General features: G+C 37.8%; 1 protein-coding gene across 4 annotated transcripts in view; it reads left to right on the top strand.

Annotated features, from left to right (window-relative positions):
• Positions 1-26,311, top strand: part of TENM1 (teneurin transmembrane protein 1) — an 803,989-nt gene that overhangs the window by 453,031 nt on the left and 324,647 nt on the right. For all 4 annotated transcript variants that reach the window (XM_059050038.2, XM_059050032.2, XM_059050043.2 and 1 more), the window contains one exon: positions 21,805-22,043. In XM_059050038.2, coding sequence (XP_058906021.1) covers positions 21,805-22,043 — 239 coding nt within the window. The remainder of the gene's footprint in view (positions 1-21,804; positions 22,044-26,311) is intronic.

The raw sequence follows: 26,311 nt of genomic DNA on the forward strand, positions 1-26,311 counted from the left end.
GAAGAACATAAGTTTTCATGTGAGACTGAGCAGAGAGAGAGTACCTTTTTAGTACATTTGAAAATATATTCAACATCACAAAGTTGAATTTTAAAAAACCTAGAAACCCTATCAGCTTGATCAGCAAGGATTTTCCAAATATATCCTTTACAGTGTTCATTTCACACGTAGTCAATAGAAGGTAACTCTGTGAGTACCCTGGCGCTTAATTATGAGCTGTGTGACATACCGCTCTGAGCCTCAGCTCCCTCATCTGTAAACATGAATATAAAATTGCCTGTCTCGGGACTTCCCTGGCGGTCCAGTGGTTAAGACTCCGCGCTCCCAATGCAGGGGGCACGGGTTCGATCCCTGGCTGGGAAACTAAGATCCCGCCTGCTGCACAGCGTGGCCAAAAAATAAATAAATAAAACAGTGGATATGTAAGCCAGCCATACTTCGATTTTTGAAAATAAATAAAAATGCCTGTCTCAAAAGATTGTTAAGAAGATCAAGCTAGTGTAACAGAATGTGCCTCATACATCATAAAGCATTATAGAATTTAAAGGTAATCTTGCTCTCCCTACTAAGTAGTTACCTGCTTCTGCCTAAATATCTCCAAAATAGGGAATGGACTCATTCCTAAGGCATTCCATTTCATCTCAGACAACTACCGGAAGAGTCTTATTGAACCAAAATCTCCCACCTCTTAACTCTACCCATTCCTCCCAGGTCTAGTTCTAGGGTTTCACAAAATAAATAAAAACCCCCTCACACCCGACAGCCCTTCACTGTTGCTGATACTTCTCTACTAAATGTTTCCTCAGTTCCTTCACTTGCTCTTCGCATTAACTGGTTTCAAATCCTCCATCCTGGTCTCTTCCCTTAGGACATACTTCAGTCTGTCCAGACTGCTCTTGAAGTGTCACGGCCAAGGTTGAATGCAGGTAGAGGTTATTAGGCTCTTTGGTTGAAAGGAGCAGAGGTCATTCACATTGCCTCAAATAATTGAGAACATCTTTTTAAGACTGTTGCCTCTCCCTGGGAACCCAGGAAATACTGGTCAACCCACAAGGAAGGATAAGGCCTATAGATCTCTGGCACCGATATGACTCAGCAATTCTCTGCAGTTTTGCCACTCTCTGTCTTTTCCTTTGCCCAATAGCTTATGGTCAGCTTAATATTTCTTTTGTCTACCACATGGTTTCTACCTTCTCACAGCAATGTCAGGTTTTCATTGCACTAAGTGACTCCAGGTATACTTCCCAGCACCTCTTACTTTATCGCTTCAGTGCCTGTCCCATTGCTACCTGCCTAATTCTCCTGCTAGCTCTAGGTTTAAAAACCTAAGAGAGTGAATTGGATTAGCCCAGTTCATCCCTCTTATACCAGGCAGTGTTTAGGTTTCTTGGCAAAGCCCTGTCAGTTATTCTCTCAGTCAGTTGAGACTAAGGGGAGAGAAAGATCATGTGATTTAAAAAGCAACAGCATGGACACCTGTGGCTGCCCCTGAGCAAAAGCTGGGAGCAGATCTGATGTACCTTAGATGGAAGTCTCAGCACACAATCAAATTGACTGACTCATTCAGGAATTTGTGCTGTGACCAACAATCAGATGTCTCCCCTGTTCTAACTAAAAGTTCCTCTTAATGCCGTCTACTCCAATATCAGCATTTTTGGTGAAGACATAACACTACTGATACACACCAAAAACACTAAGTAACTAAATTCTTAAAACTTTGCAACGAGTTCTGAGGCTAAGCCACATTTTAGTTATTCTATAATTATAGAGTTGGTGGGTATTTTAATTGTGTGTTGGGGATTGGGAAGGTGTAGGTGTAAATAGGTTTAGAGGTTTGATTTGGCCTAATTTGATTTCATCTTGTTAACCCGTGGCTATATGGCTGAATTCTAATTCTGCCATACAAAGTATTGGGCTGGCCAGAAAGTTTGTTCGGGTTTTGCCATAAGACGTTGCAAACCCGAACGAACTTTTTGGCCAACCCGATATTTGCATTTTATTGCTCTCATAACTGTATCATCTGTAAGTTTGTTAGGTATGTTTTCCTCATTTTTATGTACGTCATTAATAAAAATGTTATATAGGATAATATTAAGGTCAGAGCTCGGCGGCATGCCACTGGAAACCTCCCAGCAGGTTGACATTTATCCATCAGGCAGCATTCTTTTACTAGCATACAACCCACATTTCTCCATCTTGTTCACAGGCATATCATGAGAGACCTTGTCAAATGCCTTGCTGGTATCCAGATAGAGAGTGCCTACATTTTTACTGATCTGCCAATCCAATAATGATATCAAAAATAGAAATGAAATGAGATGTGTCTAACATGACTTGTTCTTAGCGAATTTATGCTGCCTTCTGACGGTTACTACTTTTTTCTTAAGCGTTAACAAATCATCCTTTAAATAACCTGTTTTAGGATTTTGCACTCAATCAACATGATGTCCCTTGCCTAATCTAAGGACCCCATGTGCTTTCTGTACCTTTTCAAAACCAAAGCCAAAACTAAGGTCTCCAGTCTTCTGACATACGTCACCCATACCACAGTCCCAAAACTTTAGCAACTATGACTGGACCATCCAATCCACAAGACCTCTCACCACTCTGCAATGTAATTTTAATTCATTTAGAACAGTTGAGTGCCGTCTTAGGGACACCTTGCCTATCTTAGGCTTCAGTTTATGGTTATGATATTGACAACCCTTTTAAGTCTAGAATCATTCTTTTTCACAAAAAAGATACAGTCATTCGATATTATTCCATGAGTTGCATGTTTATCCTATCCTTGCTCTTCTTGCTCTAAACGTATTTTTTAAAAACTGTTCTGTCATCTTTAGCCGGTATTTTTCAACCTTTAGGGTCATTTTGGGTATGAATCTTCTTGGCATTTCACCACGCCCTCTTATATTTACTTATCCTTGATTTTCATCTCTTTATTTCAGTACACGTTCTTTAGAAATCAAAGCTGGATGGAGAGCACCCAGTACAGGCGCACTGGTTTCAATAGTCAGCAAAGCTCCCCAGCTGACTCTTAATTCATCTCCTATTTTTGTTGTTGTTTTTTTTTTTTTTTGCGGTATGCGGGCCTCTCACTGTCGTGGGCTCTCCCGTTGTGGAGCACAGGCTCCGGACGCCCAGGCTCAGTGGCCATGGCTCACGGGCCCAGCCACTCCGCAGCATGTGGGATCCTCCCGGACCGGGGCACGAACCCGTGTCTCCTGAATCGGCAGGCGGACTCCCAACCACTGCGCCACCAGGGAAGCCCTCATCTCCCTTTTTTAGAGTGTCTCTGGGCATGGAATCATACCTACTTCACTTTAGAGAACTGCTTTCCTAAAGTCTAGGATTTTGCTTCATAAAGTACTTGTGAATGCTCAGCTAAAATGGTTGCTTTCTCTAAAGGTTTCTATTGCCTTCGACTCACCAGTTTCTCTTTTTGAGTCAGTGAGAGAAACAAATATCCTTATCATTTTCTCTACCTTCTGGGACGTGGAGTTGTCAACAGTGGAGGTTGAAAACTTGTCAGATGTTGGCCTTTAGTTAAAGGATACGTCTAGCGGATGTCTATGGAGCTGAAACCACTCATGTTTACTACACCTACTCTTAGAACACTTTTGGAGCATCTGTGTTGGAGCATCTATTTCCTCCATCTGGCCAAGTGGCTTATTGTAGACTCCCTGATCTCTTCACCAAAATGAATCGTGCTTAAAGATTTTGCTGTGATATTCAATACTAGGGAGAACTTGGATCTGATATTAACATCACCACTTCAACTCACAACGACAAATCAGAATTGTGTGGAGGAGTCAGGCCAGAAGAATGGGTAGCAACTCTCTTCATTGATCTTTAGCATATTCTGACAGATGGCTGTGGCTTGTTATGAGGCTAACTGCCCTTGGTGGCTTTAGGCCAATGTGACAGTTAACGGGAGCCAATGGGTTATTTTTACAAAAGAAGAGCCAGGGCCATTGGCGGAGGAGATGTTGACAAGGAATGTTAAGAGAAATGAAATCTACATGACCAATGCTTGTTACCAGACTTATAGAGCTAGTGTCTATCTTGGGGAAATAAGAATCATTTGGAAGAAATATTCATTAGTGGTAATGGCAGTGATTTAAATGTCTATGGGATAATACTCTTTAAATATTAACCCATAAATGTAAGGTCTCTAGTGGTAGTTATCTTTATTTTATAGTACTACTAAAATCTACCTAACATTTATAAGTAGGTTTTCTTTTTTCCACTAGGGTGTTTGCTGTGGAAAAATAGATTCAGTGATCATTTTTTCCAAGCTCAGAATATACATATTCAGTGCTTAGATCCAACAATATCACATGCTTGAATCCTTTAACAGCACTGGGGTTAGCAAAATCTATCTTCAGCCACAGATTTAAAGATTCTTTTTAATACAAGAAAAGACTTCGTAGGACTAATCTATGACCTATAAATCCTGTTTACTACAGATGAACAGGAATCAACCAAGCTTTTCAGCCTACACCAAATGATGGATGTGGAATATGTTAAATTTACATGAAGGAGAACTCTGTAGCCTTTAAAATGTATTTTACATATTGAGAATAAAAATATATCTACAGTAGTCTATTGCGCTTGGACAGTGAAAAGCAATATTTTAGAGATTATCATGATACAGTCTCTAGTCACTTTGGTGGTGGTATTATTTTTTTAAATGCTTTTGAATTGACTATTTATAGTTTCAATTGAAAATTAAAACCATAGGCAAACATAATGTGTTTCATTTTATAAAGAAAAGGAATTTCACTATAGGTGAGATGAAATCTGATTTTAATATGGAGAATATTTATTTAGCAATCTAAATGTGAATCTAAACAGATGTTTTTAATTTAAAACTGAGGTTTATAGAAGTTGAAAAATGTACCACAAGGTCACCATTTAGTATGTAATGAGGCCAGCTCATGATAGACGTGGATAATTAAGAATTTCATGGGTAGACATAATAACTGAATTTCCATGAATGATGGAGGAAATACTGAAAAACCTATAGGAGCGTTTAGTGTAAGAAGAGGACAATAAACCAAACCGTGGAAACACTTTTGGGGAGTCCATGAAGGAGAGAAAGCCAGTACAGGTGATTGAGGAGTAATCATAGAGTAGAACAAAACCAGGGACAAGAAAATTTCAAGGAGACAGTGATCGTGATTTCCAAATGTCTCAGAGAAATTAAATAGGATGTGGATGAGAAAACGTCATTGATTCTGTCCATTACAGGCTTCTGGATTTTTAAGCAGCTAATTTCAGAACAGTGGTAAAATTGAAGCAAGACTGCAGTGGGTTTGAAGAATTGGTAAGAGGGAAGAAAATGGAAATAGAAGGTAGAGTACTGTTTTGAAATGGAACAGTAGATTGAGAAGAAGCTGAATCTGGGTAAAATGTCCTTATAAATTGGAAGGAGGAAAAAGAAAAGGGGAAAACTACATTTAATAAGGAGGTGCACAGTAGTCACCAAGATGGTGATGTGATTGACAGAAGGAAACCTACAGACCAAGTTAGAGATCAAGTTTCCTTAATGGTAAAGAATATGGAAACTTGCAGAGATGATCACATAATGCTGAGGAAAACTGCATGATCCCACAGTGGTACAGGCATCCTGGGTTGCCAAGTCTCAACAAGGGCATACAACTGATAATGACACTGCCTTTGGGGAATAATGCATCCCTTAGGTGCAAAAAGTTGGTCTTTGCTAATCTCATACTAGAGGGAGGTATTATACCCTGCTTATTTAAAGTTGACTTTCAAATATAAGTCACATTTCCAAGGGCAAGCAGCTATTATTGGCCCACCCAAGATTATAATTCAGACTTCTGGTCTCCACCTGGCACGCAGTCCCCTGTTGTTGATGAAGGTACTCAATAGTGACGTATGCGCAGGGCCTCATTGATAACATAAATGCTAACTTATGACTGTTTCCGACTGAACTATCGAAATATCAAGTACAATATAAAAATATCAAGATAGCATCGATTCTTTCCTTTTGTGGCATTATATTAGCCTCCTAAGTAAATTGATTTTCTTTTCGAAGAAAATATTTGTAATCTGCTATTTCCCCCACCGTTCAACCTTTCAACTAAAATAATTGGTTGTTTCTGGTCTATGACAGTCAGATCTTTCAAATTTGTCACTTACCATACTGAATAGTATCATTAACTTAGTTTTATAACACCATGGCTGGTTGCTTTTTAGTAGATACGCTTGTAGCTAAATACTTTTCCTTATTTGTAATACTCAAAAGACTCAGATTTTAGATAATGTATTGTATATATGTGCACGTGTGTGTGCACACACATGTAGGCATATGTATATATATAAGTATGTATGTATAACTAACTACTGTCCAAAGTCCTTTCACTCGTTATCTCCTTTTAAACTCTTAACAACCCTGGGAGGTAGACATAATAGCAATCATGCCCAGTTTAAAGATAAAGAAGCTGGGTCTTGGGAAATTTTACTCATTTCTCCCCGTGGCAGTTTATTACAAGATTTGGAGCTAGGGTGCAAGTGTCCATGCAACCAATCCAATATTCTTTGTACTATAACTATTTGCCTTTGGAATATAAAGAACCCCAAGTCATCCCTTTTTGTCTTTTGGTGAATATTTATAGTTCAGTTAAATTTCCCTGCCTGGAGACATAATCTAGGTTTTATTCTATTTATATTAAAATCTTGATGAGCCTAAATGCCCAGAAAACTGGGGGTTCTGGTTAATTGGATTTGCTGGTTAGCTTAAGGTTAAATAGAACTTTTGAAAAATTACCATTCTTGTTGAAAATCATTCTTAAATGTGAATCTACTTTCCATTTTAATCCAAATGATCATAATTTAAACTTTTATAATTGAAAATCTTACAGTAAGTGAGAGTTGTCATTTTGGACATGATTTTCTATTGTACAGCACTCTAGAGGTAAAAGTTATTGTAGATAGGACAAAATGTCTAGCAGTCCTGGGATATCCTTTGTAAATTTTGGATGGCCTCTTGTGAGTAGTTGAAAAAGCACTGAATTTAGAGTTAGAAATCATGAGTCCAAGTCCAATTCTGCCACTAAATAGTTGTGTGACCTTGATAATGTCTCTTTCTTTTTTAAAAATGTATTTATTTTATTTATTTATTTTTGGCTGCGTTGGGTCTTCATTGCTGCGTGCAGGCTTTCTCTAGCTGTGGCGAGCAGGGGCTACTCTTCATTGTGGTGTGTGGGCTTCTTATTGCAATGTTGCAGAGCATGGACTCTAGGGCATGGGCTCAGTAGTTGCAGCGTGCGGGCTCCGTAGTTGTGGTGCGTGGGCTCAGGAGTTGTGACTTGCAGACTGTAGAGCGCAGGCTCAGTAGTTGTGGCGCACGGGCTTAGTTGCTCCGCTGCATGTGGGACCTTCCCGGACCAGGGCACGAACCCGTGTCCCCTGCATTGGCAGGCGGATTCTTAACCACTGTGCCACGAGGGAAGCCCCGATAATGTGTCTTTCTTTCTCCCAACTTCATTTTACTCAACAGTCCAGTGAGAGAATAAAGCTAAATGATATTTGAAGTCGTTTCTGGCTTTACTAACTGTTATTCTCTGGCTTTTGCCTTCTTGTCATTTGCTCCTTGACTCTATTGAGCTTTCTAGTTAGTTGGATTCTAATTAATTGCAAGATTACTAATTCTAGGTGAGGTCCCCAACAAGTCAGATAAATTTAAGTTGAGAAGTCATGATTCCTTTCAGAATTTCCAGTAGCCAAGAGGAAATGAGGAAACCACTATATATCCCTGTGTGTCAGAGGGTAGCGATAATGCCAGGCAAGTATAGTTAAGAAGGCAGTCTTAGGCCAGTGCAAGACGAGTCTATGATTCCGTTTTGCCTGATACATAATCGGTATTCAGTAAAAGTTTGCTGAATAAATGAATTTAAGAACAAAACCCTTCATAGAGAAAGGATTCAACATGCAACACCTTATGCAGAAATTTATCTCGCCTTGGGTCATATTGTGAAGCAGCAGTAGTTTCTATATTTTCTTTCATATTGTCATTCTCTGTCTAATTGTGAAATAAGTATAACTTCATTTTTGTGTTTCTTATTCAAAGGTAAAAATACAATCTGTTTTGGGTTTAAGTTCCAATCAGCCACTTCTGTATCGCATTGTGTAAGTTCATGATAATTTTTTTCTGTGTAGTGACAACAATGCAGAGAGAAAATAGGCTCAGGTTTAATAATATATTTGCCAAATGGAGATGTATGTTTAGAGGTCAAAGAAGTACATGAAATCACTATACTCTTGAAGTTGGTCTTACCTTGTTGATCTTTGTGTGTTGTCCCTGAATAATTAAAGTGAACCAATCTTTCTCCTTTGCGTTATTCAATCCGCTCAGCAGGGAACCAGGGAGAGACTATTTCTGTGGAAGGAAGACCTGGTTTCCACAAATTCTTCTATGCTCAAGTGGGAATATAATCACTGAGTTTAGAGCATGGCACAAAGCTTGCCACAAAATTTGACTGTTTTCTTAGGTGGCCTAACCTGAGGGGAGTTAATGTTATTTCATTTGCTGTGATTATTATATATTGTGCATGTTTGGTTTTTTTTAATTTATTTATTTTATTTTTTGGGGGGCTGCATTGGGTCTTCATTCCTGCACGCGGGCTTTCTCTAGTTGCGGTGAGCGGGGGCTACTCTTCTTTGCCGTGTGTGGGCTTCTCATTGCGGTGGCTTCTCTTGTTGCGGAGCACAGGTTCTAGGCACGTGGGCTTCACTAGTTGTGGCATGCGGACTCAGTAGTTGTAGCTCGTGGGCTCTAGAGTGCAGGCTCAGTCATTGTGGCGCACGGGCTTCTTTGCTCCATGGCATGTGGGATCTTCCCGGACCAGGAATCAAACCCGTGTCCCCTGCATTGGCAGGCGGATTCTTAACCACTGCGCCACCGGGGAAGTCCCAACTGTATATGGTTTTTTTTTTTTTTTTTTTTTTTTCCAAACTGTATATGTTTTAATCAGTAGTTCAGGTTTGGGATTTATGTCTCATGACAGGTTCATGAGGGGTACAGTTTGAAAAGCAATTTTAAAAAATTCTCTTCTCCATATTTCATAAAGATTTCTTATTTGGTCAGCAGCGTAAATGTTGGAGGTAATTATGAGTGAGTTGTATACGCTCTCTGGCCCTAGGGTTCAGGATATTTGTTTGGATAATAGAACAATACCAAGAGCAGATAGATAGTCTCAAGGGAGGAACGGCTGTGAGCTTGGGGAAAAAGGCAAGAAAATCTTTCTCTGAGAGTCTTTAAAGAATGACAGATTCCTTCCCATAAGGGCATGGAATACTTCAAAACTGCATGTTCCAATCGGAGGAACAGTTTTCAACCAAGGTTTCTCAACCTTGCCCCTGTTGATATTTCAGCCTGGATAATTCATTGCTGTGGGAGGCTGTCCTGTGCATTATAGGCTGTATAGCAGCATCCCTGACCTCTACCCATTAGATGCCAGGAGTCCCCTCTCCTCAGTTGTGGCAACTAAAAATGTCCCCAGACATTGCCAGATGTGGGCCCATTTGTCCCCAGTTGAGAGAAACACCCTTTTAGATTAATGGTTAGACAAAATCTATTGTTTCCTTACCTGCTCACTTGACTCACCCCTCTTCAGACTCTTGCAATTTCTTTTTTCCCTTCCCACCTTCCCCCTTCCTATTCCTTTCTTCTTAAGCCTTTGTTGGAGGGTTTAGATAATTCTCCAGTCTATAACATAATTGGGGTTGGAAACCACCGCTATAGATTCAATGTTTGTATCGCCCCAAAATTCACATGTTGAAAACTTAATGCCCAAGGTGATGGTATTAGGTAGGGGTTTTCGAGGTGATTAGGTCATGAGGGCAGAGCCCTTGTTAATGGGATTAGCGCTTTTATAAAAGAGAGCTCAGATCGCTCCCTACCCCCTTCTGCCATGTGAGGACACAGCAATAAGTTGTCAGTCTGCAACCCAGAAGAGGGCCTTCACTGGAACCCTACCATGCTAGCACCCTGATCTTGGACGTCCAGCCTCCCAAACTGTGAGAAACAGATTTCTGTTTGTTATAATCCACCCAGTCTATGGTATTTTGTTATAGCAGCCCAGACGGAGTAAAACAACCGCTAAACTAAATCCATTTAGTCAGTGTATCGTTGCTGACTAATAGCTAGACAGCCTATAACAAGGGAAGCCAGAGTGACCCCCAAAGCAACTAACAAACGATCTCCTACCCTTGCACATACCGCCATATCTATCATCTACCTATCTATCTATCTATCTATCCATCATCTACTTCTCTATAAAATTTCCTTTCTTATTCTATTCCCTTCTCTTCCCCTACACTCTTCATTCTTGATATATTCACTCTTTATTCTCTCTTTCCTATCTTTATATCTATACCACTCTTGGGCGTTTCTTAGCTCTTCTCATATTTCTAAAAAAACTTACATGAGAACACAAAAGCCTGAAAAAAAAATGGCACATTTGGGAAACCATATATGACATAGGATGTTCAGAGCTTAGAGAGCATGGGAGACAATAGCTGAGGTGAGGCAGAGAGGCCTGCAGAGGCCAAATTATGAAGGCTCTTATAGACCTTCATTCAAAAACAGGAAAAACACAGGAAATCAGAAAGAAAAATATATCTACAAATTCTGTTACCCAAAGATAGTTACTATTAAGATTTCCACAAGTTTTCTTTGGGGTTAGATTTCTGCAGGATAGGGATTCGAAATTGGAATTGTTGTTGTTGTTGTGTGGGAAGGGACAGCACGTAGTTGTGGTTGAATTCTGAGTTTTGTTTCCCAACATGGAAAATCACTTATTGCCTTAGAAATTATCTGGTTAACGGGAACAGAAATGCTTTAAAAAAACCAAATCTCGTAAAAAGGAGGTTTTAAAACATGATACGGGATAGTCTCACCGGGAAAGGACAGTGAGTAGAACAAGACCTAATGAGAGCTAGAGCTGTCCCCATTGTCCTGTTGCTTTCTGGGGCCACATGTGTGCTTCTCTCTGCACACATGCTCTATTCTCAGGCTTCATTCTAAGTGGGATTTTTTCATCTGTTCCCTTGTTCTGCTGCAACTTCAGCTCTGGCTCAAAATGACCTTGCATTTTGGCTTTCCTAGCTGACAGGTTCCTGTGTCTAGATTTCTGAGAGAGAAGTCAAGAGAGAGAGAGAGAAAGATGGAGGGGGGGGGGGGGAGAGAGAGAGGAAGAGAGAGGGGGGAAGAGAGGGAGGAAGAGAAAATATCATTAAATATCATTGTCTCTGAGGTTGGATGTCCAATTCTGGTCCAATTAACTATGCCTGTGAGCAGTGGAGAGTGGGTTTGGGAAGGTCATGGATAGGGATGCTCTGTCCAGGGCTCTTTGCAGAGAAACAAAGGTCAGCATATCTAATATGCTTTTATGGTTAAAAATTCTTAATATTTTTTATGACTTCATAACCTTCCATGGAATGAATGGACTAGACTCCTTCCATATTTGAATCTGCTCTCTGATGCAGAAGGAGACTGAGAATCATGGGTGGGAATTTTTTAGGGCTGAAGACTGGAAGTGTCAAACACCACTTTTCCTCACCCTTCACATTTCACTACCCAGAACTTAGTCACATGACCATACCTAATGGAAATGGTGACTGGGAAATGTAGTCTATCTGTGTGCCCAAGAGAAAAGGAGAACATGGACGTTGGTCAGGAGTGGACAGTTTCTGCCTCAGGCCACATCTTTGAGTTTTGAGGCTGATATTTCAGTGGACAGCCGTGCCCTTTGCCAGTTTGTCCCTTAGAGAAATGTTATGCTGAATAGGTTAGAGGACTGATTTGAGTGGCATTTCTTATGTTATTTTATAGCATTATAAAAAACATTCTTGCCTTTATTATACATGTATGAGTAAGACTTTCAGAGAAGTGAAAGCTAACGAAAGCAAGTGTTGATCAACATCCTTTAAAAGTTGCATTAGAATGATAATCTAGATTTTTAACCTGAAGAGCTTAGTGGTAAACTCTCAGGTTCTGTCCTTATTATACTCCTTCGTATTTAGTTTGAAACACTCTCTCTTTAAAATAAAATGTCTTTGCTAATATAGATTACAATTCAATAAAAAGAAATGATACAGAAAAGTATACCATGTCAACTGGCTCGTAAAATAAACGAGGATAATACATATCTGAGGAAAATGAGGGTGAATAAAAAGGTAATTAAGGTATATAATACTCTGCCTGCTATCCACTCCTCTAAAAAGAGAAATAAATAAATAAGCCAAGTAACCAGTGAAGACCAATTCTACAAAATCAGCAGGTTGCTCTGGTGAGTAAAACTGGGAATGGACTTTCAGCTTTTGCAAATGGAAACATAATTGAATTTCTTTACAAAATGAATGAAATTCTCTTAAATCTTAGAAAATTTGGGGTCTGGTTTAATTTTAAACATGTGCTAATAAATTTTGCCTAGGTTCCATGTTTGTTCCCATTTAAAATGGTTCCCTGGTGGGAAGTGAACTCTTGAAAACCGTGGGGTGGCATTTTGTTATGCCTTCATGGAGAAGATGTATAAAATCATAAGAGGATTGAAAGTCTCACCCATCAGTAGCTTTCCAAATTGTTTCTAGTTTGAAATGATTACAGCTTCCACACCATATCTCGGGACCTAAATTACCTTTAAATACAAAGAGAATGAAAAAATGGTAAGATTACTAATCTAAGTAAATAATTTTTATATGTTGGCCTTATCCTTTTAATACAGGAATGTTTACATTAATAGAAAATACTAATTTGATCTTTACCCTTCAAGTGGTGTAGGGTTTTTTAATATCAATTTTTAAATTAAAAATTACATCTACAGGGCTTCCCTGGTGGCGCAGTGGTTGGGGGTCCGCCTGCCGATGCAGGGGACGCGGGTTCGTGCCCCGGTCCGGGAGGATCCCACGTGCGGCGGAGCGGCTGGGCCCGTGAGCCATGGCCGCCGGGCCTGCGCGTCCGGAGCCTGTGCTCCGCGACGGGAGAGGCCACAGCAGTGAGAGGCCCGCGTAACGCAAAAAAAAAAAAAAAAAAAAAAAAAAATTACATCTACAGAGTATGGATTTAACTTAGAGAAAGAGAATGAGAGGACGACTTGAAAGGACATTATTATGAAGTGGAGGATAATTGTTTATTTTTCATTTATTTTGGAGTCTACTAAAGCATCTTGGTCAAACATTATAGAATACGTAGTATTTTCTTTCTCTAGCATTTATATATATGCCATATATATTTATATTTATATATATTCCAACCCTACTAGCTCCAATGTATCTCTAAATGTCCTGTTACAGAAATGTTTAATTTATATAGGAAAGTCTGATACACTGTTGAATGAAAAATGTTCTGATGTATTCTAAACAAGGAGACATGACAATTAGTTCACTTTCATAAGTATGTATCCTCCTAATATCATTTGTCAATTCTGTAATTAAAAGAGTTGAAATAAATATTTCCACTAAAACATATTCAGTGGAATAATACGCTCATATATGTTCATTCTGAACAGAGAAATGCCAGATGATCATGTGATTTAAGAAGATTTTATTACCTTAATGATTAGCCGTAAGAGTGACATCAGGGATATCATGAGTTAGTATGTGCACAGTGGTTAAGTAAATGGGTTTCATTGTTCGTGCATAGAAGTAAAAATGTCCATTGAGCACCTACTCTTTGTGAGGCACAATTCTAGATTCTGGGGACACAGCAATAAATAAGACAAACAGAAATTTCTACTCTCATGTAGATTGCATCCTAGTAATCAAAAAAACTGAAGTAGATTCTATCATTTACTGGTTGCGTGATCTTGGGAAATGTATTTAAACTTAGTAGCTCAACCTCAGCCTCCTAAACTATGACATGTGGATAATATCATCTACCTTATAGGGTTACTTTGAGGATTCAGTGAGAAAAAAAACCCCGCAAATTGTTTTAGCAGAGTGCCTGGCACATAGATGTTCAGTAAGTGGTCATTGCTATTGCCATTATCATTCACAGTGATTATTTCTAATTATTAGTATTTTTATTAACAATAATTCTTTCCTTACTCAGATGTCTCAAATATTGATGAAATGTGACTCAACTATTTTTTTGACTTATTTGTTTATTTTAGATTATGTGAAAATAAAATGAAAGCTTGTAATTGTCCTTTTATATTCAGGAAACCAGGAGATATTTGCTCACGAGTGCAACAGTTATTTTAGAGTCCCCAAGCCTCATTTATTCTGTACAGAGAATCAAGAGCCTTTTAGAAAAAGCAAAAACATCATGCAAATCAATATATATTCATTGAGTACCTTTGAAGTATGAGACAAGGAACCTAGAAGTAGACTTGGTCACTGCCCTAACGGAATATACAATCCAGAGGCAGTTGAGGAGGTAGGGTAGATATTACTTCTGATTAAAAGACAAGAGGGAATAATAGCCATAAAAAAGATTTTTTTTTTTTTTTTTTGTGATACGCGGGCCTCTCACTGTTGTGGCCTCTCCCGCCGCGGAGCACAGGCCCCGGACGCGCAGGCTCAGCGGCCATGGCTCACGGACTCAGCCGCTCGGCGGCATGCGGGATCTTCCCGGACCGGGGCACGAACCCGTGTCCCCTGCATCGGCAGGCGGACTCTCAACCACTAAGCCACCAGGGAAGCCCCATAAAAAAGATTTTTAAAAGAGCTCTCCCATTAGCTGCTAACTACCTCACTTGGAAAATCACATGAATACCAATCTAGACCATAGAGTATTACCATTTAAGAATAGATTATAGAACTAAGGCTTAAGCCTAGAAAACTTAAGGTTTAGATATATAACCTGCAAGTATATTTTTTTAAAAATCTCTTAAAAATTATGAACAACATGGAGAGGCTATAAACTTTTTTATGAACACTTGGCATATAAGGTTTGAATGGGACATATGGACAGGGTGACTTAAAATTTGGAAGAAGGAAACCTAGGGCAAATGAAATGAAATCCACCTTTATATAGCTGTTAATAAAAAAAAAAAAAATGTGTTACCCCCAAGAGGTTGTCCAAGCTGATAATACCATTTAGGCTCAGACAGAGTTTGGATAAATCCTCTTTTTAGGAGCATTTATCCTAAAAAGGAATATCAAGAATAGGCTATTTTATGCAAAAACTAGAGATGTTGAGGTTGATATCTTGCCAGTAACCACGCTTTGCCACAAAAGAACACTAGATATTCACTAGATATTCTTGTCAGAGAAGAAAATGGGGCTGACTCAGCATGACATTTTCTTCTATTTTCTCATGTTTTTGGAGGCATAAGAATGAATACCTATGAATAGACATTTCTTCAAAGAGGATATGAAAAACAGCCAACAAGCATATGAAAAGATGCTCAGCATCACTGAGCATCAGAGAAATGCAAATCAAAACCACAATGAGGTATCACCTCACACCCATTAGGATGGCTATCATCAAAAAGACAAGAAATAACAAGTGTTAGCAAGGATGTGGAGAAATGGAACCCTTTGCACTGTTGGTGGGAATGTAAAATGATACAACTACTATGGAAAACAGTATGGAGGTTCCTCAAAAAAATAAAAATAGAGCTGACATATGATCCAGCAATCCCACTTCTGGGTATATACTTAAAAGAATTGAAAGCAGGATCTCAAAGAGATATTTGCATACCCATGTTCATAGCAGCATTATTCACAGTAGCCAAGAGGCGGAAGCAACCCAAATGTTCATCAACAGATGAATGGCTAAACAAAATATGGTATATACGTACAATTAATCAGCCTTGAAAAGGAAAGAAATCCAGCCACACGGATAAAACTTGAGGACGTTAAATTAACTGAAGTAAACAAGTCACAAAAAGACAGATATTGTGTGATTCTACTTATATGACATATCTAAAATAGTCAAATTCGTAGAAACAGAAATGAGAATGGTGGTTACCAGAGGCTGGGGAGAGGGGGAAAGAGGAGTTGTTTAATGAGTGTAGAGTTTCACATTTGCAAGATGAAGAAGTTCTGGAGATCTCTTTCTCAATAATGTGAATATACTTAATACTACTGAACTATACACTTAAAAACGGTATAGGATGGTAAATTTTGTGTTCTGTGTTTTCTATCACAATAAAAATGCATTTAATACTTTTTTTAAAAGAATAAATGCCCGAATCCCGCTATCCTATCTGAATGTGATTTGGCCCTAACACCTTGACTCAAGGCCTTTTTATTGCAGTCTTCTTCTTTATTATTTTTTTTAAATCAACCTCAGCTTCTAACTGGAAGTAAGTTGAATTCCTTCCTCTGGGTATAAAAATTAGTCTGTTTGTAGCTAAGGGAATGCAGGTTTAGAGACTCATAAGTATGTTTACAAGATGTAAAAGAAAAACTTCATTGGTTATTTTTGCATCTGTTGTTAGAAAGCTGTAGATTTCTGTCTATTTCCTATAGAATTTCAAGTGCCGCATTAAATCACATCATTTAGTGCTAACAGATACCCTCAGAATTATGTTGTATGTAGGGTTTAAGAAGAGAAAGTACATTTTCCCCTTTTTTATAGATGATTTTAAAATCCTTACAGGAACATTTGTTAAATTCCCATTTACCAGCACTGGGTCTCATCAGTCTTAAAGATTTTTTTTTTTCAATTTCCTTATATGCCCATTTCCTTTTGGCAATATCTTGCTTTTCCTTTTTAAATTTGAAATTGAATATTAAAACAGATGCAAAGAAGAGTACTACTTACACATAAACTCTTGAACTGCATTTTTATCATTTCCTCTGTGGAAAAAAACCCAATTGTATGAAATTGATAGCAACATTTTAGTCTATCCTCAGGTCCCCTGGGAAAAGCAATGTGCTTAGACAGATGATCTGATTTTATGAGCACATAGCTGAAGTCTAGCAGTGTGCATTTGTCTTTATGCTCCTACTTTTTTCAGGGACTGTGAAAACACATTTAGGCAGTAGTTTCGCTTTCCAACAATGGACTGCAAAGCCTTTGACAATACATAGCATTTGCATTGCTGTTGTTCATGATGCACATCAAAGTATAGATCACTTTCAGCAGAGAATCTTAATCTCAGCTTGTTAATAAGAAAACAGGAACCTTAGTATATGAACTCATTTTATTATCCACCCTCACTGAGGACTGTGATTTGGATTCCACTCAAATATGAATTAGTTTAAATGTTGCTCTGCTGCAACTGTTGAATTTATTCATTATGTTGTAATATTTTACTTATGAAACTGCATTTGGAAATCCTTTGGTATATATCAAGATGAAATTACAGTGCTCAGGGATATTGATTATTGCTTGTAATTGCCATCATAATAGCCAGCAATTCTCTGTCTTTCTTTGTCTTTCTTCTACCTCTTAATGATATACCAAACCAAATCAATATCCAGCATATGGGGCCACTTACACTGTCTCAAAAATCCAATTGTTCTCCTTCATAAATATGCAAAGGATCGAAGATTTTTATCTCCAAACATTGAATTAAAAAAACCCCATACTGCTAGATTTCTCTTCTATCCCATGGGAACATATCAGAGTGTTGCTGTATAGGATCAGCTATATGCAAGTGGCATATTATCGCCTCCAGTGTAACCACAAAGTTGTGGTGGGGAAATGGGGAGGCTTCTCCACTCTGCTGTTTGTAAAGTGCTATACTTCTTCCTCAACTAGTAAATTAGATGGCCAAAGGGGAAAACATAGGCTGGGAGAGATAACCAGACATTAAAGAAGAAATCTACCTCCTTATGACATGGAGGTGATTGATTATTTCAGGGACTAAAGAGGAAGTACAATCAAATGGAAGAAACATAATGCTGTGAGTCACTTTTTCGATAAAATATGTTTATTCTTATTTCTACTACATACTGTTTGTCCATTCTGGGGATACGTTAAGTGCCTTTAGAAGCAGCAATAACTCCTTTACAGTCTTAACAACTGAAGACTAGCTTCTTTCTAATGGTTCCCCGTTCATTCAAAAAAGTTAAGATGGTCTTTAAAACTTACTATGAGAACATGTGACATACAGAAAAATAGATATGTATTATGAAGTACTGTTTGAATAGATTGTATTTGGTTCGCCCTGGTCAGTTAACCCAGAAGATTAGATAGAACCTGGTGGTAATCTGGTGAAGACTGGTTGGCAAGTAGCACAGTGTAGTGGAAATACACTATTTTGCAAGTCCTCGATTCTAACTACATTGATATCATTAACTACTGATGTTTCTTTTAAATAATCCACTTTTATTCTCTGGGCCTCCATTTCCCTAACTGCAAAATGAGGGTGTTGGGCTGCTAGCTGATTTCTGAGATCCCTTCTAACTCTGTGATTCTGTAGCCATCATTCTCACGTTTTTCTCTCAGGTCCCAAAGGCAACAGGGTAAAAGGGTGGCTCAATCCAATATCATCCACATGCCAAAATCAACACAAAGCATGCTTCTTCTGTGCCCTCTAAGGCCTGGATTCAAAGCTTCATGTGTCCACCAACTGCAGAACCCTGATATACTGTACTGTAATGTTGTGGTTGAGATCAATGGCTCTGGAGCCAGACTGCTTGGACTTGAAAGTCGGCTTTACCAGTTACTAGCTGCGTGACCGTGGACAAATTACTTAACCTCTCTGTGCACTGGTTTTCTCATCTGTAAATGTACATACTTACTGGGATTGTTGTGAAGATTAAATTCTATAATGCTTTCTGAATTAATTAGAATAATGTCTGGTACAAGTAAGCACTTAATCAATGTTACCTCTTATTATCATTATTAGGGTAACTATTATCATTACCACTTTGCTCCTACTAAACCTCTTTTGATCTCTGTTTCATCATCTGTAAGATTATAATAATAATATCAACCCCACAGATGTATTAGGATCAAAATATTGCATATAATGTACCTACTTTGGTGCCTGGCTTTTCTAGGTGCTCAATAAATTATGTTCACATAAATAGAACCCACTATTCATGTGGTTGGTATTCGTCACTGCATTTTTCCCACTGATCCCAATCCCAATCTTTTTGATACCAGTTACAAGAACAATACAAGCCCAAGGCAGAAAACTTCAAAAAATACCCCTACTATCCAAAGGTAACACAAATTATTATCTTTCCAGGAGCATATATATTTTTTTATTTTAAAAATTGTATTCTATTGCCCATATTGTTTTGAAACCTACTTGCTTTTACCTGGTGATAGCTGTAAACACTTTTCCTAGTGAATAGATATTCTTTTACAGTGCAATTTGTAATGGTTGTATAGTATTCTGTATAGCATGTTTATAGAATAATATACTTACCCAACTATCTATTAATGAGCATTTGGGTGTTTATCTTTTGCTGTTATAAATAACACTTCAATGAATGACTTTTTATATACATTGTCATACACATCATTTCCTAAGGATAAATTCCTATAGGCTTAATTTTTGGACAAGGAATATGCATATTTTAAGTCTTTTGTTACGTAATGCCAAATTATCTTCCAGGAAGGCTTGTGAATCTCCACTCCCCTCAGCAATCCTGCCCTTTAAATAACCCTTATCCTCATATACTAAAGGAAAACTCTCTAATGTGCATATTTTTCATTAACTGGCATGCTGACAGTTGTTTTTTTCCTTTAAACACATATGCTTTTGTTCTTTAAAAATGGAAGCTAAAATCAGTCTTAAAATATTCTTAATGATTTATGCATTTGGGCGTATGTGACATGTACAAGGTGATGTTGGCTCTTTGCTCAGTGGAATGGTCTTGTGATGTATTACATGAAAATGTGGCACCAGAATGTTTTTTGTTTAGCAGAGTGTATTTTACTGCCTCAGGCAGCACAGTAGAGTAGATTGAGGACTTTGGAGCTGGAATGGCTTGAGATCCCATTCTGGCTTTGTTATTCACTTCCTAGGTGGATTTAAGCAAGTTACTTAACCTCTTTTGGCCTCCATTTCCTTAAATGCACAATGCAGATAATAATGTAGCCTATTTCATATGAATGAATATTAACTGAGATAATGAGTGTTTAACACAATGCATGGCACTTAGTACCCGATAAGGGTAAAGTAGTGCACAAAAACATATTTTTATACCAACTCCTTACATGTGAATAAATCACTACTGTTTATGAAATACCCATATTACAATAGTCATGAGCTGTCAATAATCGTCCTCTAGTAATTCAAACATGACAGCAATATGAAGTTCCAGGACAGGCAAAAGTAATGTAGGGTAGAAAAAATGCAAACTAGTGGCTGCCTCTGGGGGTTAGGGAATAGGGATTTACCTCGAAGGGCAGGAGGGCACTTCCCGGGGTGATGGGAATGTTCTGTATCTTGATAGGGGTTTAGGTTGCACAGGTGATTGCATTTGTCAAGTCTCAGTAAATGTACACTTAAAATTTGTGCATTTCATTGTGTATAATTTTTTATATTATATTTACATATAACAGTTTATAATTTTAAGGTGTCCAACATGTTGACTTGGTACATTTATATATTGCAATACAATTGCCATTTGTAGTGTTAGCTAGCACCTCTGTCACATAATTATCATTTCTTTCTTGTGGTGGGAATAGTTAAGATCTACTGCCTCAGCAAGTTTGATATTTATTTTACATTATTATTGTCTATAATAATACTGTGCATTAGATCTCCAAGACTTATTTATCTGCTAGTTGCAAATTTGTAACCTTAAACATCTCCCTATCCCCCACCTCTCAGCTCCCGGTAACCAACACTCTGCTCTTCGTTTTAACAAGTTCATGGATGGACCTCAAGGATATTATGCTGTGAGATAAATCAGACAGAGAAAGACAAATACTGTATGATATCACTCATATGTGGAATCTAAAAAACTCAAACTCATCATGTATAAATTTTACATTAAAAATCTATAAAAAAATTATTGAACTCTAGATAATAATATGAAAGTTGAAATATGTGAAGGCTAAGTGTACCGATGTATGCAGCTTACTTTGAAATGCTTGAAAAAGGAAATAAAAAATGAAATGTTTTAAAAAATGATGGACTAAGATAGGAATGGAGAGGTGGATAAATATGTGATAGAGTGAATATAGTCATATGTTAAGTATAGAATCTAGTTGACAAGTACATCTGTGGTTTTGGGTTTGTTTTTTTATTTTTAAAATTGTTTATTTGATAACCATCTTTTAAAATTTGAATCTAGCGTTTTTAAGGCCAGTGCTGCTCAACTGGATACGCACATCAAACTTACCTAGGACGTTTTATTAAAATATACATGCATAGGACCTACTCCAGATTTACTGGATCTCTTTACTTGATATTCTCTTGAGTAGATGTGTGTTTATTACAAAATTCTTTCCTTTGGCTGTATGTTTGGCAATTTTTATAATAAAATATTGGGTGAAAATATGTCTGTGAAAGCTAGTCTCTAAATAAAATACTGGTCTCTAGGCCATTCATATTATCAAAATGCCTGATGATACTTCTCTTTCTGTTTTTGAGTATTATATTTAATGAAAGGGAGAGTATAGTGAATACCATCAAATGTGGAATGTTAATGCTCAGAATGTGAGAATTTCATTAGTCAATAAGTCAGGGAACAGAAGACCTCTTTCCTCCTCTTAAAAATCTAAAATAGGAAAACAAGAAGGAGACCACCAATGGTGCTTTGGAGTTAAGTGTTAGGTGTATGAAAATTTTGTTGAGTTCCTCCTAGTTCCCCTGTGCTTTGTCATAGCGTGATTGTTTCAAATTAGTGGAATTTGTATTTCTGTAGCAAGTGGCTTTGGTTCTGATAGCCCAAACTTTTGTTTCCTTTCCGCAGGCATTTCCTGTTCAAACATGGATCTGGTTCCTCGGCCGTCTTCAGTGCAGCCAGTCAGAACTACCCTCTGACATCCAATACTGTGTACTCGCCTCCTCCCAGGCCACTTCCTCGAAGCACCTTTTCCAGACCTGCCTTTACCTTCAACAAACCCTACAGGTGCTGCAATTGGAAGTGCACAGCCTTGAGCGCCACTGCAATCACAGTGACTTTGGCCTTGTTACTAGCCTATGTGATTGGTAAGCCCTTTTTTCCATGCTTCGCTTTTCTTCTTAATCAAAGTCTTGTTTTGCTTGTGGTGGAGTTGGGGGTGGGGGGCTTTCTCTCTCTACTCTGCGACCTACAAATTTGAACTAAGGCTTAGTATTATCAATAACAAATAGATTTCTAATTAGGTTATTTATTTATTTTTTGGTACTTCCTAACCTTAAATACTGCTGAGGAGTGTAAGGATTGCTCTTTGAGAAGAAATATTTATACTACTAGCACAGTCTTATTGATTGCAATTACTGAAGTTAACCATTTCCCCTTCAATTAAAAGGTTGTTATGGTTTTCTCATTAGAAGTCTTAAGTACCAATCTACAATAGCTTCTTAAATTATAGTTAAACAATAATACTGCTACCGAATTTTCAGGTAGCAATTTCGTTAAAGTAGTAGTTACTTGGAAGCTATCGGAAAATCCAGGGCATAATCTCTTTCCAAGAATGCAGAGTTTTACACTGGGACTAAAAAAATGTCTTCTTATTTTCACTAGGTAAATGGCTGCAAAATTGTGTGGTTACTGTGTTTGTGAAGGTAAAAGAGAAAACAGTAGCGAGGCACACTTTCCACTTTTAAGAAAAATGTTGTTCTTGAGGCATCTTGATCAAAGTCACCCTTACTTGATAGCAAATCGTATTGATTTTTCTGGCTGGCATTTTATTTTGACTGAACATTAATTTCCTTGTCTGAGTGGTTTTACAGTCTAAGATGTAAATTAACTTTAAAAACATGTATTTTGTGGAAGCATTGTTCCTAGAAGAATAGCGTATCATGGTAGAAAAAAAATTCTAAGTATGTTACTTGTATCTTCTTTTCAGGTTTAGCCTGATTTCTTAAATGAAGGGGAATTACCCACAAAGATACATTGAATATGATTCTGAGAGATAGATTAAAAAGGGATTTAGAGTTTCTTATAATTATAAAAAAGTAAGTTTTGTTGAGTCTGATTTATTAAAAAATGTGAACAATAAGAAATTTCCCATAACCAATAAGAGTCACAGAACAAAGGGTAGTAAGTTAAATAAACATAGATTTTGTAGGGGAGTCACTGATAATGTCAACAGTATAGGATTATAGCCTCTATTGATGTTCATGATTATTTCTTTTCTATTTTCATCGTACAATCTGAATATGTTTGAACAATGCTTCTATTAAATGTGGATAATATTAACCTGTAATATCAAAAATGTGTCCTTTATCTCAGACATTTCAGTGTAACCCAACATGCATGTTTATTTGTTTTGTAATAACGTTTAATGAGGAATAGCGCTGAAGGAATGGAGGTCGGAGATGAGAAAGTACTGTCAAATAACCAGGGTTTTAATATGGTATCATTCAAATCAAGGAGTAATTTGAAAAGTTTAACTACATTAGAGGCCCTTTAAAATGTTATTGTTCCACATGCCATGTGGTGCGGCCAGAAGAAAAAAGAAAAGTGAAAGCAGAATGTTTCAGTTATTTCAAGGACTGCCTTTTTAAATAGGGTAAACAATGGCATATAAATCTGATATGACCGTAAGGCCGTATAGTACAGCGGTTATGAGCATGGACTTTTCAGACCTCTGCCACTCCTTAGGCATGTTACCTTGGGCAAATTATTTACCCTTTTAAATCAGTTACTATAACTAAAGAACTTGGAATAGGACTTAAAACACAGTGAATATACTATAAATGTTAAATATTATTGTTGTTGTTGTTACCATTACTACCTACATAATCATTATTCACTATTAAAATTCACTGGTTCTCAGAATTAGCCATTTTATTCATGGCTGTACCCCAGCACCAAGAACGGTGCCTGGCACACAGCAACCCTGTCGGTAAAAGTTTATTGGAAAAAACGAATTATGCTAAGCAGTCTACTTGTGTTAGCTCATTGCATTCTCAGAACAGTCCTTAAGGTAGCTATCAGTATTAAATCTCTTTTATAAATGAGGAAACTGAGGCACAGCCAAGGTAAGCGATCACATGGAAGTCACAGCACTGAGAAGTAGGGATCCTGAGTTTTGGGCTTAGGCCTTGCTGCCCTTCTAGCACTGCAGCAGACCTTGCAGTTCATTTACTTCTTGGTCTACTAAGTAAATCCACCATTTCTTTTCTTATTAAATCACAAATTAAATTAGATTTACCAGGTCATCCATTGCAGTAGTTACTGCAACTGAGATTTGCGGATCAGTGAGAGATATCCGATGAAATGCTTTTCTGTGTGACTTTGAAAATGCAGAAGTATCAGGCTAAATACTAGCACAGTACGTTGAGTGGGTTCAAAATGAGGAGATGTTGATGGCAAACACTGGAACTTTGTTCTGAGTTCTGTCATGGACTGGACATTATGTGACTTTGGATAATCTCTTCCTCCACTTACCCCATCCATCACTGACCACCTCAGGAGGGCACAGGAAGAATTCATAAAGAGGCATTCAAGTGAAAGATGTCACATAAGAACTGTAACATACAAGATGATTTTTAAATGGCTTTCTGTGGTTGAAATAAAAAAAGTATTATATTTCAAAATATGAAACCATTTCACTCTCAACTCTTGCTGAGTCTGTAAGAGTCATCTGGTTATTTTTCAGTCCCCCTTTGCAGTTTCTGTATAACCCAAGTAAGATCTTTCACTGAAACTATTTACCGCTTCTGTTTCCCGTGCAAATTCCTTTCTGCTATTTCATGTTCCTCTATTATCCATTATGCATAACCTTTAGATATGAATGGCTATAGGCTGTGCTGCCCTCAATCCACTACGGGAAATCACATCAATATCAATGGGACATCAATAGATGTTCTGTGCATTATGGCTCTGTAAGTGGTCATTGGAAAGCGGTGGAAATCCAACAAGTGAAAAGTCAGAGCTGCATTGTTCAGGCAACCAGCCCCATCCCCACTCCTACCCACTATACCTTTTGGGTTAGCAAGTAAATAATTTCTTTGAATAAGTTTTGAGGTCATAAAATTCAGTGAAGGGAGGCATGGAAAGATACTGATTATATGAAGATATTATGGAATGGCTATTGTCATCACTTCCCCATAAATCTGTAATATTTTCCATCTGAGTCAAAAAATATGTCCTTACGCTTCATCCTCTCTGATATTTTGGCATCAGTGATGTATCAGTGCCAGTCAGAAGCACATTTGCTTGAATTTACAAGCCATATGAAGTAGTAGTCAGGAAGACAGGTGAACATTTGCAAGGCATCAAGAGGAGGCGAGGTTAAGGTGCTTCATCAATGGTTGTGAAGGGCACAAACTCAGCTTCTCTGGTAATCTTTGATGTTTGGATCAAGTTTCCCCACAGTCAGCAGTTTGTATAAGAGGCAATAGAAACTCATAAGAATACATTGTGCCTGGGGTCAAATGGACTGTTGCATTGAATGAGTTGGGGAGTGGGGATTTCTGTCTCTCAAACCCAATATCATCAGTTAATGATATCAATGTTCTTCTTCTTTTGCCATGAAATTAGTAGTGATTCATACCACCTTCAGGGGTTGCAGGTAGTGTCCAAACTCTACAGATGAAATAATTTAAGTCCATGAATCTCCTTGCCATGGCATACTGTATAGCCCACATGTAGAAAGTTGACCAGAATGGTTGTTAATACAGAATTAGGAGAGATAGAATATTGAGCCCAATTCTGTGATTGAAAGTTTAGGGATAAAACTATTCAAGAGGGCAAAGGGCCTACTGCACCTTGCTCTCTGCATCAAAATTGAGTAACAATGATTTTAGTGCTTTCTTCTGCCTCCTTTATACTAGTCCAAATTGCTCTACTTTCTAGGGCTGTTATGACGGTGGAGTAAGAACATGCTGAAAGTGATAGAATGAGAGGAGTGGAGTGTGTTTATTTTGCCTCCATCACAAAAAAAAAAAAATGCAAATACTTTATAATACAGGGAAGAAACAAAATAGAGTAAGGCAAATTTTGATTTTGGAAAATTCAAGAACTTAGTTTTTTTTTTTAATGGAGAGAATTGAAATGGAGTTTTTTTTTTCCCCATCAGATCTAGATAGACAATGCCCCTTCCCACAAAGTTTGCTAAGTATAGATAAATACACTTAACGAAAACCATCTCTTTCACTTACTAGTAGCTTCATTAATGCCTCTGTGCCTCAGTTTCCTCATCTATAAAATGGGAATGTTGATAATACCTTCCTGATAGATTTTCTTTTTAATTAAATGAAGGGAAACATGTAAAACACCCAGGACATTGCTTAGCAGATCTAAGTAAAGATTAATGCTTATTATT

The sequence above is a fragment of the Kogia breviceps genome, chromosome X (genome assembly GCF_026419965.1).
Source record: "Kogia breviceps isolate mKogBre1 chromosome X, mKogBre1 haplotype 1, whole genome shotgun sequence".
Taxonomy (NCBI): domain Eukaryota; kingdom Metazoa; phylum Chordata; class Mammalia; order Artiodactyla; family Physeteridae; genus Kogia; species Kogia breviceps.